The 17,149-nt window shown below is 42.9% G+C and overlaps 1 protein-coding gene across 2 annotated transcripts; it reads left to right on the top strand.

Moving 5' to 3' along the window:
- Positions 1-1,127: 1,127 nt before the first annotated feature.
- pgfb (placental growth factor b) lies at positions 1,128-17,111 on the top strand. Of its 2 annotated transcripts, XM_037072422.1 has the most exons (8): positions 1,128-1,806; positions 3,973-4,091; positions 12,721-12,757; positions 14,284-14,480; positions 14,578-14,657; positions 15,403-15,432; positions 15,520-15,588; positions 15,677-17,111. In XM_037072422.1, the coding sequence occupies exons 2-8, from the start codon at positions 4,023-4,025 to the stop codon at positions 15,696-15,698; spliced, it is 504 nt and encodes a 167-aa protein (XP_036928317.1). In that variant the 5' UTR covers positions 1,128-1,806; positions 3,973-4,022; the 3' UTR covers positions 15,699-17,111. The 2 variants fall into 2 exon arrangements, with proteins under 2 accessions (XP_036928317.1, XP_036928318.1); XM_037072423.1 differs by lacking the exon at positions 3,973-4,091 and having other exon boundaries at positions 1,130-1,806.
- The last annotated feature ends 38 nt before the right edge of the window (positions 17,112-17,149 follow it).

The following is a 17,149-nucleotide window of genomic DNA, read 5'->3' as shown; positions in this document are numbered from 1 at the left end:
AATTTCGACATGTGAAATTTGCAAATTTGGTTGGTTTGCAAAAATGCTTGGTTTGAAAAAAAAAAAACAACAGACAACGGCAACATTTTAATCTGCAGACTGGGCTGACTTTGAAGGTAGAAAGGCTGGACAGCCTTCGGTCCATCTGCACTCGCACTGCTGCTGCAGTAAGGTGGATAAATAGACGGTCAGAAAAAGAAGATTGATAGTGTTGTAAAGACAACTCACCACCCAGACAATGACAGCACAGCCAGAGAGACAGGACTAAAACAGAATAATTGTAGAGTCCAGTTCCCCAAAGAATCACAGTTATCTTTGCCTCCATTCTGTCCTCTCCCTGAATTTTTTGAACAGTATCCATCACTGCCATGTAGAGATACAATTTAGCAAAAGACTACTGTGATATTCCCCGGCTTAATTAGTAGAAACGTCCTTTCAAATCCCTGATTGTTTGCACTTACTGACGCTGTGTCCGGGGATGGGGGGGGGGGTTAGATACTTTGCTCAAAGTGTCTGAGATGTTTAGAAACACCAGCGCTCCTGAGTGTGGTCTTGTACAATAGAAGTAGGCAGTGGAGCTATTCAGCAGCGGTGAAGGAATGTGTGGAAGCCCACAAGGAATCCTTTCGTTCCAGGGTTTCTCCAAACACAGAAGTCCCACACTGAAGATTAACTCTGTGTGTCAACAGTAATGGAATCTCCCTTTCTGTCTCTGCAAACTTGACTAAACACTAAAGCCTCGGAGGAAAATCGCCGTGCATCCTCGAGCCCGGGCCAGCAATGAGTATACCATCCATGTCAAAAGATCTCTCAGTGTTTACCTTGCCTCAGTAGCTTCTGAGTACTCCGAAGAAGTTTCTCAGCAAGCCTGTGTACACTCCACTATAAATCACCTGCAGTGTATAGTCTAGAAATCAGAAATAAAGCACCAGGAGCAGTGTGACAACCGGTGCGATAACCATTTACAGCATCGCATAAATTGGCATTAACATGTTGCAGCTCAGTAAGAGAGGGGTGGACGCCTCATCTCATCAGGGGAGGCAGATGAAGCACAGCAGAGAGGAGCATAGAGAAGGGGAGGAGATTTAAATGAGCAGCTTGAGGAAAAGGTAGTGTGGGGGCAATTAGAGGCAAGTGTGCTTTTGTACAGACTGGAGCTCAGAGCAGGAGCGAACAACTGCTGCAACCTCATGCCTGTTTTTTTGTTGTTGTTTTTTTTTTTCTTTCTCTGAAAGATTTTTGGACTGAATCCGATTTTGCTTTTGTCTTGTTTTTTTTTTTTTTTGTTTTTTTTTTGTTTAATTTAACTTTGTGTACACTGAATATGCTTTGTGAAAACCGGCTGCTGCTGCTACTCCAGCCCTTTAAAGGCTCTGTGCTTTGATTCAGCTGATTTTAAATGTGAATGCAAAGATTTTTTTTTTCTTTTTTTAATCATCCTGACAGTATTATTGTATTGCTCCAGCGCCTCCGGTTCTCCTCTGGGGCCTTATTCATTAGTAAGCACAATCATCAGGTTACACGCGGCAGCAGGGCTACGTGACTGCACTCATTCTCAAAACCGGGAACGGACGACTTGGAAATTCCGTGTCAGCATTTTTTCTTCTTTTTTTTTTTTCTTTTTGGTTTCTCTCCTGAGAAGTTTGGAACTTCTTCTTGGATTGTGTTTTATTATTGTGCGCATCGCTCAGGAGTCATCATCCCCCCTCCCCCCCGTTCGTCTCCACTCGCAGACATCGCGAAATGAAACTCGGTTTCGTCCTCCAGACCGCGGTGGCACTTCATCTGCTGCTCTCACCTGCACAGGTAGGAAGTTGCGTTCAAGGACGCTCCATTTCTCAGAAAAGAGCAGAGGGACGCTTTTCTCTCTTTCTTTCTTTTTTTTTGGGGGGGGGCGTTTTAAAACCGAAACTGGAGTTGTTATGTAAGGACTTCACACTGCTGAGACCACAAAGTAACTCCTTTACAAAAAGACGGCGGACGGTAATGCATGAAGTGTCAATGATCAATTGCGGTTTGACAGCTTCACACCCATTTAAAAGAGCGCCAGTCTCCTCTCTTCATTCATAAGATGGAACGTGACAAACTGCATCACTCCGCCTGTGTGGAGCACATGATGCGAAGTGACTCACTGTTATATTTGGCCAAGTTCTCTAAGCTTATAATTACAGCTGCATTATTTCGCTCTCCTGTACGGTGATGAGAGCTTCTTTTTGCAGCGCATGTTTCCATCAAGGAGACACTCCTCTTCAATAAATATTCAAAATGGTAACATTTGGACTTTTTTAAGGCTTGTCAGCAGCAGCAGAGGTAACTGATCCTGGTGAGTTAGGCAGGCTGCTTAGTCTGAGCAGTCAGTCACACAAGTCAGTGTTTGGCAGCGTATCAGGCCAAACTGGCGAGGAAGTTTTACAGTCCCTTTCAGCCCCTCTTCTTGTTTTATCCCAGCAGATATCTACATGTTAATGGGCACATGCAGTGTGAATAATCACCAGAATAAAGATGAACCAGTGTGAATTTCTTTTGAAAGTTAATTTCAGGTCCAGTCATATCCCTGTCAGGCTGGCAGTAGTACAAAGCCGTTCTGTTCTCTGTTGCCTTGGCATTGCCTTTTAGTCTTATAATGAAAATGTGCCAGAACAGGACAGGGCTGAAACCAGAGTGAGGGCTCATTCAAAGGCCTGTGTTGTAGAAGCACTTGTAAGAGAAGGTGCCGCCAGACAGCGGGACGTGTGCCAGCTGACGCACGGGGCTCTTGAACCCATTCAGTCTCTGATTTCCTCCCAAAGGTGGCTGGAGGCTGGCAGCTATCTCTGATGGCTCTCATGTTTAATGCAAAACCAGGCCATCCCTGCATCCATTCACTGTCACAGTTCATACACCTCTGCCGCCTGTTAAAGAGTGCAGCCGCTTCCTTTTTTTTTTTTTTTTTTGTCTGAAAATACAAGTATTGCACTCATTATATCAGGCTCCTCGAGGTTGGAAAAAAAGCTCCACGTCCCACCAGATTCTCGAGCCGGAGACTTTGCAGCTGTTGCTGAGTTGAGTGAGTGGGAGAGGCATGGGATCACCACATCTCCACTAATCCTCATAATCAGCTCATGGCCTGCTCAGTCAGAGTAGGAGTGACAAAACCCAGAGCCCGGCAGGTTAAATGGCTCCCCGCTGCCTGAAAGACTGACAGCAAATATAAACAAAACAACTCTGAGATCCAACAACCTATTTGTCAGTTCAGACAGGACCTGAGCTTGTTATTTCTGGCGTTCTTCTCTAACCCTTCAGTTTATAAAGCCTATAAAGGAAAGGTTGTTCTTCTCTCCCGCTTTAGTGCAAAGACACAAACAAAGATTTCCGCTTAAATGAGTCAGAGGAATCGAATATTTCACATTTTTAGCAGACTAGCAACAGTCATGCTAGCAACTCTCTTCTGAGACTCTCCCGGTAGGTGCCTGTCCTGCCAGCTCCCACAGTTAACTGTCAGACTGGCGTACCAAAGTGGAAAAAGCAAGCATTGGCCATGTGGCTGGGAATGCTATTTATAAATGTCTACAGCCATTCTCATAGCCATAAATATGTGCCACTAATTTATAGTGATGATTTCTCATCAGTGTCACAGCTGGAGCTGTCGTCAGCGTCCTTGTGACTCATCCATGTCCGTTATGAGACGTGGAGCGGCCAAGAGAGGGTGGGGTAACCTCACTTCTGCTTAATGATTCTGCTTTACTACCAGGGATTTACAGCATAGCGCAGTGTGTGTGTGTCTGTTTGTGTGTCAGTCTGTGTGTACGTGTGTGTGTGTGTGTGTGTGTGTAGTTAGAATATGCTGTACTTTTTATCACAGGAAATTCACCGTCATTTAAATGTATGATGAAAAACTGTAAGATGGGGGGTTGCAGCAGTGCTCAGTCTTTGTACCTGAAGTCTACTGCTTATGTTGACTCTTGTCCCGTTGTCATTGATTGCATTTGTCAGTGGTTAATTACCTGGCAGTGAATGATTCCCTCCCTTAACCACAAGACTACATGGCACCCCGCTACTCCTCAGATTCATCTTGCAAAACCTCTCGGGGAGTTGGGAACCATCAGTGTGAGGTATGTTAGCAGTTACACAGCTGTTACATTGCGGAAATGAGCCATCACTACTGTTTAACTAAAGCTGGCAGCTACATAACATAGCACCAAGCTAGCAAACATGGCATTATAGTTATGCAAAACTGATGTGTTGGTGGTCCGGTAAGCATAAAGGTCAAATAGATTTAATGACATGCCTGCAGCTTAATATAAAGATGATGCATCACAGCCTTAAACTTCTCCAATACAGCACGATGTTCATTTTGTAAATTATTATTATTATTATTATTATTATTATTATTATTGTTGTTGTTGTTGTTGTTGTTGTTGTTGTTGTTGTTGTTGTTGTTGTTATATTTCGGGGTGTGACTACCTTGTGAGAGTCACTACCATGGCGCAATATCCTCCTCAGCTCCACCCTTTCTACCAAATATGATCACTTCTGGCTCCAAAAAAACAAAGATGGCAACAGCCATAATGCCAAATGTGAGGCCATGGGTGACATCATGGTGGGTTTACACTTGCTCTAAACGAGTGCTTATTACATTAAATCACAGGTTGTGATTTTTCAACAAACAACTGATGCAACTGGCTGAATTTATGTTGTCTCGAAGTTTGTGGTTCTAAATCACGCTCGTTTTCTGTTGCAATTCACTCTCTTGAAACTGTCTTGAGCCAACGCGTTTATGGCTATTGACAGCAGCTGGAAACACCTGGGGTTCCCTTTTAGAACAATGGTGTCCTCTTGGTCACCCTGTCACTGCGGCGGTCTAATGGAGAATATGATATAACTGCCATCCACCGGTTGTTCACATTCCTCGACACATTATCCTGTTCAATGTGTTATTGGTACTTCCTGTGGGTATATAATCCACACACTGTGCATGTACAGTGTGTGTGTATGTGCTGTGTGTGTGTGTGTATGTGTGTGTGTCTGTGTGTGTGTGTGTGTGTGTGTGTGTGTGTGTGTGTGTGTGTGTGTGTGTGTGTGTGTGTGTGTGTGTCTAAACTACAACACTGTAAATCACTGCTATCTTGGCCTGTACTGCCAAAATCTTTAGTACCTGTTGCTTCCTGCCCATTTCCCTGCCTCCATCCACCACTAAAACAAAGCTGGGTTTGTCTGTGTGCGATACCTTGTCTTTATTGTCATAGTGATTGTGTGTATAAAATGCAGGTGAAATCTTGCATCAACACAGCCAAACCCTTCTGGGATTAGTCAGCATTTCCACTTAAGTGTGGGGGACGTGCACCTCAGCACAACCGAGGATTCACCTCTAAGAACTGTTTCTGTTATATTGAGAAAATCATTGAAGGATGAGAATTATAAGCCTCCCTGGAATGAGATTATGAAATTCTTTGTCTGTTTGAAGATGCAGCATTTTCCTTGGATATTCCCATAGAAACCAAATATAGGAAAAACTACTAGCTCAATTCATTTGGCTTTGCGGTTGGACTCATCCCTTCACTGGTAACACACGTTCCTGATGTCTCCGTGCAAAAAGAGGCAGTGAGCCTCCACTTTTGCTCAGTGTGTGTGAGGGAGGACGTGGCGTTACGCAGGTGTTTCCTTTGCATCACCACAAGCAGCAAAACAACACTTGAGTCTGACCATCTGTATCGCACTCATGTGACTTTGTGTGTTTTTTCTGATTCTTGATCATAACTAAAGCCAAGTGGGGATGTCACATTTCAAGTTTGAAAAGTTTCATAAGCAATAGTATTTCATAACCCTGACAGTTGACACCATGTACAGGTTTCACAAGAGCAGCCGTCTCTGCCCAGATGCAACTCAGTTTAAAAACATTTAAAAAGTCTCACTACTCATCTTTCTAGTTCAAATGCAGGGCCATGTCGTGGTGGTGACCTGCTGACTGATAGGGCTCTTATTTGCACTGTTGTGGTATTTCTCTCTAGTTGTAATGTCCTGGCCCAAGGGAGGGTCACAATCGCATTCAGGAAATATGGATTTCTCCTTCCTCCTGGAGGAGGAGGAGCGGTGGCGCTCGGGGCAGCCGTCTACTCAGCAAGCTTTAATCTCCCATCTGGATGTAATTTACTGTGGTTTACACAGGGAGAACAGCGTTTACTGTAATAGAGACCACAATTACCACCGGTCAGCCTTATCTCAAGACCTGTGGCGTGTGTGTGTGTGTGTGTGCGTGTGTGTGCATGCGTGCGTGTATGTGTGTGTTTGCGGATAGCATGGTTTAAACAGTGGTTTGTATGGGTTTGTGAGTCTTTAGGGGGACATTTGTGCATGCATTAATGGACTTGTACTGAGGAAATGGTGTTTATCTAAATCAACATTACCTTACCTCTCCCCTGTCACTTGACCGTATTTTATTCTTTTCATTTATTGTTTTTCTGTCAGAAGTTAGACAACTATGACTGTAAAGTATACAACTATCTTTTTCTTGAAAGAGGAGTTTAAGAAGAGTTGTCTGGCAATTTGGGAAACATCTTATTTGCCATGTTGCTGTGACGTAAATGAGGGCATTGACACCACTCTTGTATGTGCGCATTAAGCTAGAGCCAAAAGACTGTTAGCACGTGTTAGCGTAAAGCAGTCTGGGAAGAGTTGGCCAACACCGCTGCTTGTTGCATGGTTAACTGAGCTTGCTGGCTAATGGCAGTAATGGTTAGCAGCAGTTTGCGGTTACCTTGTCAATATGCTACCCCCTGTTAATTGGAGTATGAATTTGACAGGTTGGCAATGCTTACATATTGCACCTTAGAGTTCATGTTTCAAAAGGGTTAAGGTGCTAGACTATTCCTTACCTCGATTCTCACCAAGAGACCAGCAGAGACTCCAGGAAGCGTCCTAACAACAGCATAAGAATGGTCTTGATCTTCTCATCTAACTCCCAACAGGACAGCTGTGCAAGTCAAGCTGTCCCAATGTTATTTTCCTCAAAGTTAAAATGTATTTTTATGCACATTTCACAATCATAGAGTAGCACATCTGTTTATTTGTACTAGTTTGTGGCTTTGACTCATACCCCCTACTAGAGGTGTGTCAGTCTTCAGTGGAATAGCTCAAAGGCTCCTTTGACCCACATTACTTGGGACATTGTTGTGGCACATTTACCACATGCTCTGTTGATATGTGTTGGTGTTTTGGCCACGGTCTGTGATCACAAGCTCTCACCCGACCACCCTAGAGACCCAGCTGGATACTGTCAGACCGTAATGGCAGCGCTGTCATTGTAGGTTCACCCGCTGCCTGTATACAAAACAGAACCTGGCGTTCTCTGGCAGTGCCGGAGAACAGATACAGAGACCCACAGGCTCCTTTGAGAGCCCTGAGAATTAATGTCGCGGTCATGGTGTTGATGATGTGGAATCTGGTTCTCGATAAAGGATGGATGAGTGGGATCAGTGAGGCAGGGAGGTAGCTCCGTTTCTCACTCATCTAGCTGTCTCTGTGTTTGTATTCGCCTGTTCTGCTTTAGTGCTCTCTGTCTTGTGTGGTCCCACGTTCACAGTCAGCTTTCAGCCAGACTAAAACCAGAATCCAGTCCCACCCTGGCCTATATGTTTTCAGTGAGTTGCAGATGCAGGTGCTTTACTGGTCTAGATTAACACTGGGATGTTTGCCAGCTTTGCCTTTCCAGCTCGTATTTTCCTGAAAAAAAAAAGCTGCCCTCCGTATACTTCCCCTGAATTACCAAACTCTGTCCAACAGTGGATTTAGTTGACAGACATTACCAAACCACAAGCCTGCGTCTCATCCGTGGTCTGTTTATCCACACTGTCACCCTCACCGAATAAGGTTACGTTTGAAAGTAGACCCTTTTGGAAAGCAATGTAAACAATGGCATTATGCCCAATCTTAAAAAGAATTGAAGAGGGGGTTTCCAAAGTTGGCCCAAATTAAACCAAGAACAGAGCGCTGCTGATTATCTTAGCCCTCAATGAGTCCAAATTTTAAGGAGTTGCCTCTTTCTAATGGTTCTGTTGAAGGTCTGTGCCTGTTACAAAGTAATCAGAAAGCTGTGGTCATGGCCAACTTTTTTGATAATTGACTGTTTTAGTCATTTTTCAAACACAAATGTCAGACATTTGCTGGCTCCAGCCTCTCAAATGTCAGGGTTTTCAGCTTCCTTTGTTACTTATGATAGTTAACGCAGAGTCTTTGTCATTTGGACTGTTTGTTGGGCAATTTGAAGATGTCACTCTGGGCTCTGGGAAATTGCATTTTCCACATTTGTTTTAATATTCTATCGACTGAATGATAAATCTGTTGAGTGTGAACATGATCTGCAGAATTAATCAATAAAGAAAATCATTGGTTGCAGTCAAAGATGTTGAAGAAGCCTCATGAGACAACCATAAATCTGATAGTTCAGCTGTAGCAGAATCAATTTACACCTCTTGTTACTCCAGAAAATATTTCTTGCTGATGAGTTTTCATGTTTTTCAATTTTTTTCCTGTTCAAACTCTGCTTTCCAGCTAAAATGAATTAACTGCCAAAGAACTGCAAGACGGATGTTGTTGATTTTAATGAGCGAAAAGACAAAACAGAACAGCATTTCTCAATCGATCTAAATAAACAGAACACGCCAAAACATGGCTCACTCTCACTGTCGCTGTTGTGCAACTGAAAGGAGATGAAAAACCCAGATGACTCAATCCAGCTCTGCATCATCTTCGAGTACAGTCACGTCACAAGAAGTCGTCCTGTCCATTTAGGCTCAACATTGCAAAGAAACCTGCCTGCATGTTTTATTACTTTACATCTGTAAGTCAATACACTTCAGGAAACACACTGTGAAACATACTGGCTGGTGTCCAGATCTCTTTGGCTACTGGCCAGCGTACCTGCTGTTGAATTACCCATCAACCCCTGCTCCCCAGCTTGACCCTCAAAGTTGAAAAATCTTGTACAACCATAACGCTGCGTCCCCATCATGTTTTGTTTTTGCTCCCTATGTATGCTGCCCTTCCTCTGACAGATGGAGTTAAGCAAAGAGGTTAAAGATGACGCAGTTCAGCTGTGTGGGAGTGGAGAGTAATGAGGGCCGGAGCCTCTTTGGCCTGACAGCAGGAGCCCAGGGACACGACAGGTCCTCTTATCTGACCCAGAGGACTGAGCAGACTCTCAGCCAGCAGCTACAGACTTTCACTGGAGACTTCAGAAACATAGGAGACCAGTTTTTAACATGACTTTGCAATCAAGCCTGTTGAACCCTGAACGCCCCGGTTTCTTTACCGCTGTGGCTGCTATAGTGATTTTAAAGGAGTTGGAGAGAAGAATTTAAGTATAAAATAGTCAAAACGTAATTACAATTATCAACATGTGAAGAAATGTCAAAGACTTATAGTGTTGAGGAGATTTATGCTAAAGTTAGCATGTTAACCAGCTAGCCCAAATCCAGCCTGGTTTGCACCACGCTGTACTTCTAGTGGTAATAATCTGTCTTTTGCTCATCTTCTGCTTCCCGCCTCTGTTGTCATCTGTTCCTGCCATGTCTTTTTCATCCCTTAAGTCAGAGACCTGGTCGGAGCCGCTGTAAATCGCCTCTGTATTGCATTACCTTACGTTAAACTGGTTTCTGTCTGTCTCAGAGGGTGTACTCGGGCACAACCCAGTTACGAGGCTGCTGAACACGGCCCTTTTGCCGCAACATTTCCCCCTTATTTGTACCCTTTCTGGGCCTGAACCTCAGTGGTGCTCCGAACACTCCCCAGTGCTCTGACAACTAATAGAACCACTTGCCACACAGATAAAACTAGCTAACTAGTTACAGTTAGCATAAGTTAGTGGTTAGTCTGACTATACGCTGGCCCCTAGTTGTTTGGAGCATTGTTTTCAACACATTTTTGAGATGTCTCCCCACTCAAAACACACCTCCCTTGGAGCAGGGAAACGTTTAAAACACACAGGACAGAGTACCCCAGCAATAAGATTGAAAAACACTGGTTGGGAGTATGACTCACCGACCTTCTATTTGCAGAGCAGTCTGGTAAAACACAGGTTGGCAAAAAGGTCACTGAGAACCAGATGTACAGAGTACAAAATGTAAGATAATTAATCAATGACAATCTTAAAGCAATTTATTAAATGAAAACTGCGTATAAAAGTGAAGTTCAAATGCAGTGTTATCTTTCCTTTCACTTTGTCATACTATGAATTGAAGGCATATGGTTGCAGTTCAGATTAATGAGCAACCTTGATGTACTAATTTGGGCATATTTGATCTTTCTGAGGATTATTTGGTTAAGTGACAGTAATGGTTCCTTTAAGGTCAGTAGTTCTGCTGCATAACAGCTTTGACAGAGATCAGTCAAATTTGTGTGGGTTGCCCCCTTTTTTGTTTTTTATTCCAACATTATGTAACTTGACCATGTCTTCCTTACTCTAGCATCCTTTCTTGTATGGATTTTTATTTTTACGCAAAGGATGTTTCTGGAAAAGTTGTAATAAAATCAACCTCTGGCTGCATTTAATACATTTTTATGTTTTTATTTCCCTCCTCAGTTGCTTTTAGGGCTGTTTTATTGTGCATCGCCCAACTTTCTAACATTTAATCTTCCATCCACTGCAATATATGTTGAGGGAAATCCAGCTTTACAAAATGTACCACAGTGGGGATATTTTGATTCTGTGTGATGTTTTTCACCAGGATTGCAATGTCACATTTTAAATGATTTCACAACAGTTGTTGTGTTGTCCAAAAACCCTGATGTTGCTCATGCAACTCAGGGGACTCGAGGTATTTTATTCTTAGCCAAGAGTAGAAGAATTTATAGTGAGGTCAAGTCAAGTTTGTATAGCCCTTAATCACAGTTAGTCTCAAAGTTCTTAACACCACATTATGAAAACAATAAATGAAAATGACACACAACAACGAGAAGAAAAAACTCCCTGAAGAAGGTCATCAGGGAATGAAGTGAAGGAAACCTTGAGAGGACTACTTAAAGCAATCCTGCCTCTTGCATTTACTGGACAAGTTTATACACATGTACTGATATAAAGTGGTTCTCCCTTTCCACCCCAGCTGAATTACCTCCGAGTCACCATTAATCACTTGGTAATGCTGTAAGTGCACAAGGAGGGAAGAAATGGCTACGTGAGGATCCTCATGCAGCCTTTTATAATCTGGCAGCTTCTTGCTGCCAGCTCACTCCTCTGTTCTCAACCACACGAGGTGCCAAAGATGCCTCCTCGCCATGTCAAGCCTTAACCCATGACCGAGGTCAGAAATCCTCCCCACCTCACCACATTTCTGAACGGCAACCGAGTCCAGAGCCAAGAAGCCCTTGTGATGCGGAGCAGACCTCATGAACACCCAAAGACAAGAAGAGAGAGGGCAGATCATATGCCAATTAACGCTGGAAAAGGATTTATTTGATCCGCCTGGCATTGCTAGAGAGGATAAAAAAAAAAAATAATCAATGCCCCAGAGAGTGGAAGTGACTTTTCACAAAAACTTAAACTGAACTGTGACTTTCCCATGCTGTGCATGTAGCAGACTCTCCTAGCGGAGCTCATATCCTGTGGTGCTGTTGTAAAGGCGACACAGTTCAGTGAACGCCACTCTATAGAACTACTCATTTGTCAGAGGAACAGCTGTACATTTTGGCCAGATGACTTTGGGGAGGAAAAAAGAACAGATCCCGCTTACACAGGGAGTACTGAGCCTAAGTGGTTGCCTGGAAGCCCTTGTGTATCTATTGATATCTGTCATACATGGTGTTCTGCTGCTGAGAAGACAGATCTGTCCAAGACGACACTTATCTCAGTGACAAGAACCTCTGAAATGTTTGTGAGTGTGAATGCATCATGATCATCATCATCAAAGCAGGACATTCCTCTTTAATCACATTCTTGGGGAAAAAATAGCCGAGTGTAGCTCCGTGCTGACTGATGTTATCCTCACCCTCACACTCATTTCCCTTCATAACAGAACAGAAAGTAGATGTAGCTCCCACAAAGGTTGTGGGAGAAGTAACAGTCCTTGTTTTCATCATTTGGGAAAGTCCTTATCTGTCTGTTTGCTATTATGTAACAACATTTTGGTCCAGCACTCGCAGTTAATCTCCCTATCAGTGTCGTAGCAGAAATGTCACCAGGTGAGTGAAATGTAACACCAGCGATGAGGAGAGATTTCAGAGGCAGGTCGTCTGTCGCCAGTCCAGCTCCTCTGCCGAAGGGTATTTTATCTCAACGTAGATGTCCCCTTCCTGAAATGGAGTCAACTGGAGGTTTTGTGTTTTCCCAGGCGAATGAGAAATGCACTCTGTTTATCACTGAGTGATGGGAAAAAATACGGAGGGGAAACTATCAATGGGAAAATAAATAGAGAGATGAATCTTACACCACAGGAAACAGGTTTTGAACCTAAACAGTTGGGCACATACAGAGGAAGAGTGATGTGAAACACTGGATCCGCTGCGTGTCAGAGAGACTTTTTTCACTGCAGGGTGGACAAAGGAGGTGTGTGATCGTCTGCTTTAGTTCACTGTAGTTCCAGATCTCACCACCAGAGACGTTCCAGTTTTCAGGTTTCATGCTTGCTATTATCAGTCTTGACCATTTAATTTGGATGCCCAGCTTAAAAGATAAGGGGTACATGCACTAAATTATGTAGTCCGACACAATGATTTGATAAGTGACTGTCTTTTTTTCTTCTCTTTTTTCAGAGTCTACCCTTGTTAGAGATAAACAATACAACTGAAGGTAAGAATTTCTCCTCATCTTATTCCTGAAATCATCTCTAAGTGTTACTCAGAAAAAGTAGTCCCCATACTGTTTTGACAAGCCATGGTTTTACAGTGTCTGAGAATTCTGATGGAAGTCTGACGCTAAGCAAATGACTGGTGGCAGCTCTGACACAATACCTGCGAACAGAGGCGTATTCTCTTACACTGTGTTTGTCACGCACTGTTGAGAAATATCAATTAGCTAGCCGCGTACGGAAGTTCAATGAATCTGATTTGAGTTTAGAGAAGAGCAGGACATATCTGAGCTAGCTGGGATGACTCAACTGCTTACCTTCCCAGCTCATATCCTTTTCCTCCCTCACATCACTGCAAATTAAGCCCCCCCTAACAGGGAAATTAATTAAAGACTTGCAGAAATTTGACATTTAACAGAATCGCCCAGATGAGAAGCAGACATGGAGTCAGCTCAGGGAACTGCGGCCCTCTGCACTGTACAACATTATGGTTCATGGCCTCATCTCCCTGCCATAGAAGCTTCCCCAGCCGTCTCCTCCCAGCCTGTCTGCCTTTTATAAACGGCTGTTGTGGTGTCAGGCTCCATTCGGTGACCTCCAGGGGTCACTGCAGTCCCAAAGGTGCCCGCGGGGCAGCTCAGCTCCAGCTCCAGCAGGGTTCTGTTCATGGCCATGTTTCCAATGTTTGTTTTCTCTTCCCTCTCTGTTTGTTCGGCCGTAGTGGTCCCTGTTCCTCCCCCACGGTCTGTGCAACTGGGACACTTTCACACATATACCCCCACAGGAAAGCCTACTGTACATTAAACAAACATTTTTTATTACTGCAGAATGAAAACAGGATACAAACAGGCGTATTGCATCTGGTTTTAAGTTTCCGTGGACATGGTATAAGGTTGCCATTGTTGGATTATTGAGGCACACACTGATACTGCTTGTCTATAGCAGTCCCATGTATCCCTGTGTCAGTAAAAGCAAAGAACTGTATAAGCTGAGTAAAAACACGTTTTGTATCTGATGTTAAATGTGTCAAGTAAATGTCCTTTTAGTATCAAAAGTACAAGTAAAAATAAATTAGGCGTATATTAATGTGTGTGTATGTCACGTAATCAACTAGACAGACAATCGACTCATCACATCACATCACTAGTGCATTGTTAGAGATGAATCACTCATCTGTGGTTTTAGCAGGCTGCGTAATAAGTAACATCCGTGGGCATCAGCTATTAAGATACTTTGAGATGGCTTTCTAATGATCTCTTTGGATGTTGAACATGCATTTCTTTGAACAATCATTTTCTACATTACGCAATATTAAATAAACATAATTTCAGGTGTATAAAGAAGAAAAGACTTGCAGCATTTTATTATTTTACTTGTAACAATATTTCCAAGCCAGACAAGAATGGTGGGGAATTCAGTCCACTGAGATCTGTGCAAGATTCCTCATATGAGGCACAAGCTGACTAGTTTTCTTTTTCTTTTTTTTGTGCAAAGTGGTCCACAATCATCCTTCTGCTCTCCTCCATAGTGTTGATGTTCCAAGAGGTGTGGGGTCGCAGCTACTGCCGGACCATCGAGAAGCTGGTGGAGGTGGTGCAGGAGTACCCGACAGAGGTGGAGCACATCTACAGCCCCGCCTGTGTGCCACTGGTGAGGTGTGCAGGTTGCTGTGGCGACGAAAACCTCGAGTGTCATCCCACCCAAACCACAAACGTCACCATGCAGGTACTGGACATGGACGGTGTCATATTTGTCTGATCCTCTACTGTGTTTATACTGTGACTAAAGTATATTGAAAATCCTGACACACTTCGTCCCTCAGCTGTTGAAAATCAGGCCATCAGAGCCGGATAAAGAATATGTTGAGATGACGTTTGTGGAGCACCAGACATGTGAATGTAGGTAAGAAAACAAGTCATAATCTGTGACATGAAATATTCGCAAGTCTGCAAAGACAAAACCCTGTCTCCTAGAAATGGTCTTTTATCGACATAATGAGGAAACATTTTCTAATAAATGCAGACGCCAAGAGACAGAATGTCCACATCGAATATTCCACCGCAAAGTTCGCTGACAATATATTTTATTTGTTTTCCCACAATATCCGCTCAGAGCAACAAGAGCATGTTTAAGATTCTTCTTGGCTGGATTTAGGCAACAAAAATGTTTTGTCGGAGAGGATAAGGCTGCTTTATTAGCATTTAAAGAAAAGCCACAACCTTTTTTCTGTCCATGCAAAACGTGCTTTTTGCTGCCTAAACCTAACCACATGAAAGATGTGAGCCTCCTCCACATGAGATTTGTTTATTACAAAAATGCTTTGTCAGCAAAAACTGTTGCCAGTGAACATAATCCAGCGTTAAGTTTTGTACGCGAAATTTATTTTGTGATCAGTAGTTTTTATTGCTTTCCTTTTTGAATCGAACAAATACATTGTACCGCAAAGCAAGGGCTGTGAGAGAGCATGGAGCATGGAATAGAAACAAGGTTACAATTATACGGCTGAGCAGCAGACAACACTGAGACCCGGTGTCTTATATGAGCGTTTTTCTAAGAGACAGGGTTGGAAAATACTTACAGTGACTATAAACTCACCAGGATGTTCTTCCAAATGTATTCATTTATTTATATTTCATTTGCTCTTCAGAATGAGGAAACCTATTGTGAAGGTCGAAAGGTAAGAGCATGAATATCTCGTTCAAAACAATATTTATTTCCAATCTCAGAAAATGGCTTCTGATTGGTAATTCTGTTCGTCTTGTAGGAGACGGCAAAGAGAAAGAGGAAGAGGAAGGAAGAGGAAGGAGAGACAAAAAACGAAAGACTGCGACAGGTGATGGCACCTTCCTGGGAGACGGTCTTGATTTCTCACGATCGATTAACAGCACTGAAGATGCATTGTTCCTCCATGTGTGTTTCAGGTGCCAGATCCCTCGCAGGTAACTGCAGTGGCGACCTGACCCCCTGTTGCAGTGTGGCTTGCTATTTATTTCCAACCCAGCGTCAGCATCAAGAGTCTCCTACCAATACTGTGCCTGCAGGCAGAGGCTCGAACAGCTGGGATGTTTTTCGCTGACACGCCCCTCCTGCTGATGGGCCCCAGCGCTTGTGATGACGAGCTTCAACAGGAAGTGCGTTTTGATCGGTGGAAACACTGCTGTTACACACCTGACACGATGGACGTGCCTGGGAGCCAGTGCAATGTAGAACCGACCAGACCAATGCCTTCTCTTTTCTCCTAGTTAGTACTGTGTCACTTAATGTAATTTGGTCATTTCTTTGGTATTTAAAGGTGTTTTAAAGTCTATATTTATTGATACAGCTTGAATATATTTGGACCAGCGACCTTTAAAAAGTTTGCCATTATTTGTTCTGACATTTTTCAAAAAAAAGCCTCGACCTAGTCATAGCAGCATATGTTGGACTGAGTGTGCAGCTGCTTTTTACATGCAATAATGTAATGTCTCCCTCTAGTGTCTGTGGAAACAGTGATCAAAACTGCTCTACTGGAAAGTCCCATCACTTCATCAGCTTATTAAAATGCTCTATCAATCACTTATGAAAGAATAGACTTGAGTTTTAAGTGTTTTACTGTCAATCAATTCCTGAATAAGAAAAATATTTATAAGAAAAGTTTTGTTTCTACAGATGAGTGTGTACGAATAAATAACCGATCAAATTGAGAAAAAGCTAAATTGTTTTTTATTGTTTTGGCAGGTTGGATACAATGTTAGTTATGTATGTTTTATAAGTGAAGTCTGAGTCATGGCTGAATAAACGAAGCAGGTTAAAAAAAAACGTGGATGTGGAGTGGCTACAGCTCTGGATAACCAGGCCTGCTGCAAGAGACCGTGTTCTAACAATACAGACATCAGTACATTTCAAAAAGCACAGCAGGAGGTGCATAGTAGGCTGCAGAGCCAACGTGACAAGCCCAGTAGGAGCGGGCAGATCAATACTACAGTTATCAGTACCCTCAAGCAATACACATTACATATTGATGCCTATTAAAGAGCATCAGTTATAGTTACTGTTTTCTTATCTTACTGTGACTGAGGGTTCTCGCAGTTTTAAAAGCATTTCTCTGCTTTTTGCTGTTAAACAGTGCATACTTGTGTCCACCTCGATGACACAAGACCACCATAAGCCCCACACCACGGGTGTCTTCCTTTGTCTGTTTTTGGAAACACTGCATTAAGGAAGGGATCAATTGAAGTAGATTATGTAAAAGGATGTTTTCTTGTAATTTTTTGTTTTGTTTTGTTTTCATGTACTACACGAAGAAAATCTATGAAAATGTTAGTATTTTTGTTTCAGTTGAATATTTATTTTTTAATTAAATTGTTATGGTTGTCAGCTTGACTTGTGTGATTTATTTATGCTATATAAGACTG

The sequence above is a fragment of the Acanthopagrus latus genome, chromosome 16 (genome assembly GCF_904848185.1).
Source record: "Acanthopagrus latus isolate v.2019 chromosome 16, fAcaLat1.1, whole genome shotgun sequence".
Taxonomy (NCBI): Eukaryota; Metazoa; Chordata; class Actinopteri; order Spariformes; family Sparidae; genus Acanthopagrus; species Acanthopagrus latus.
The sequence above is the reverse complement of the archived record's forward strand: the minus strand, read 5'-3'. Positions and strand labels throughout refer to the sequence as shown.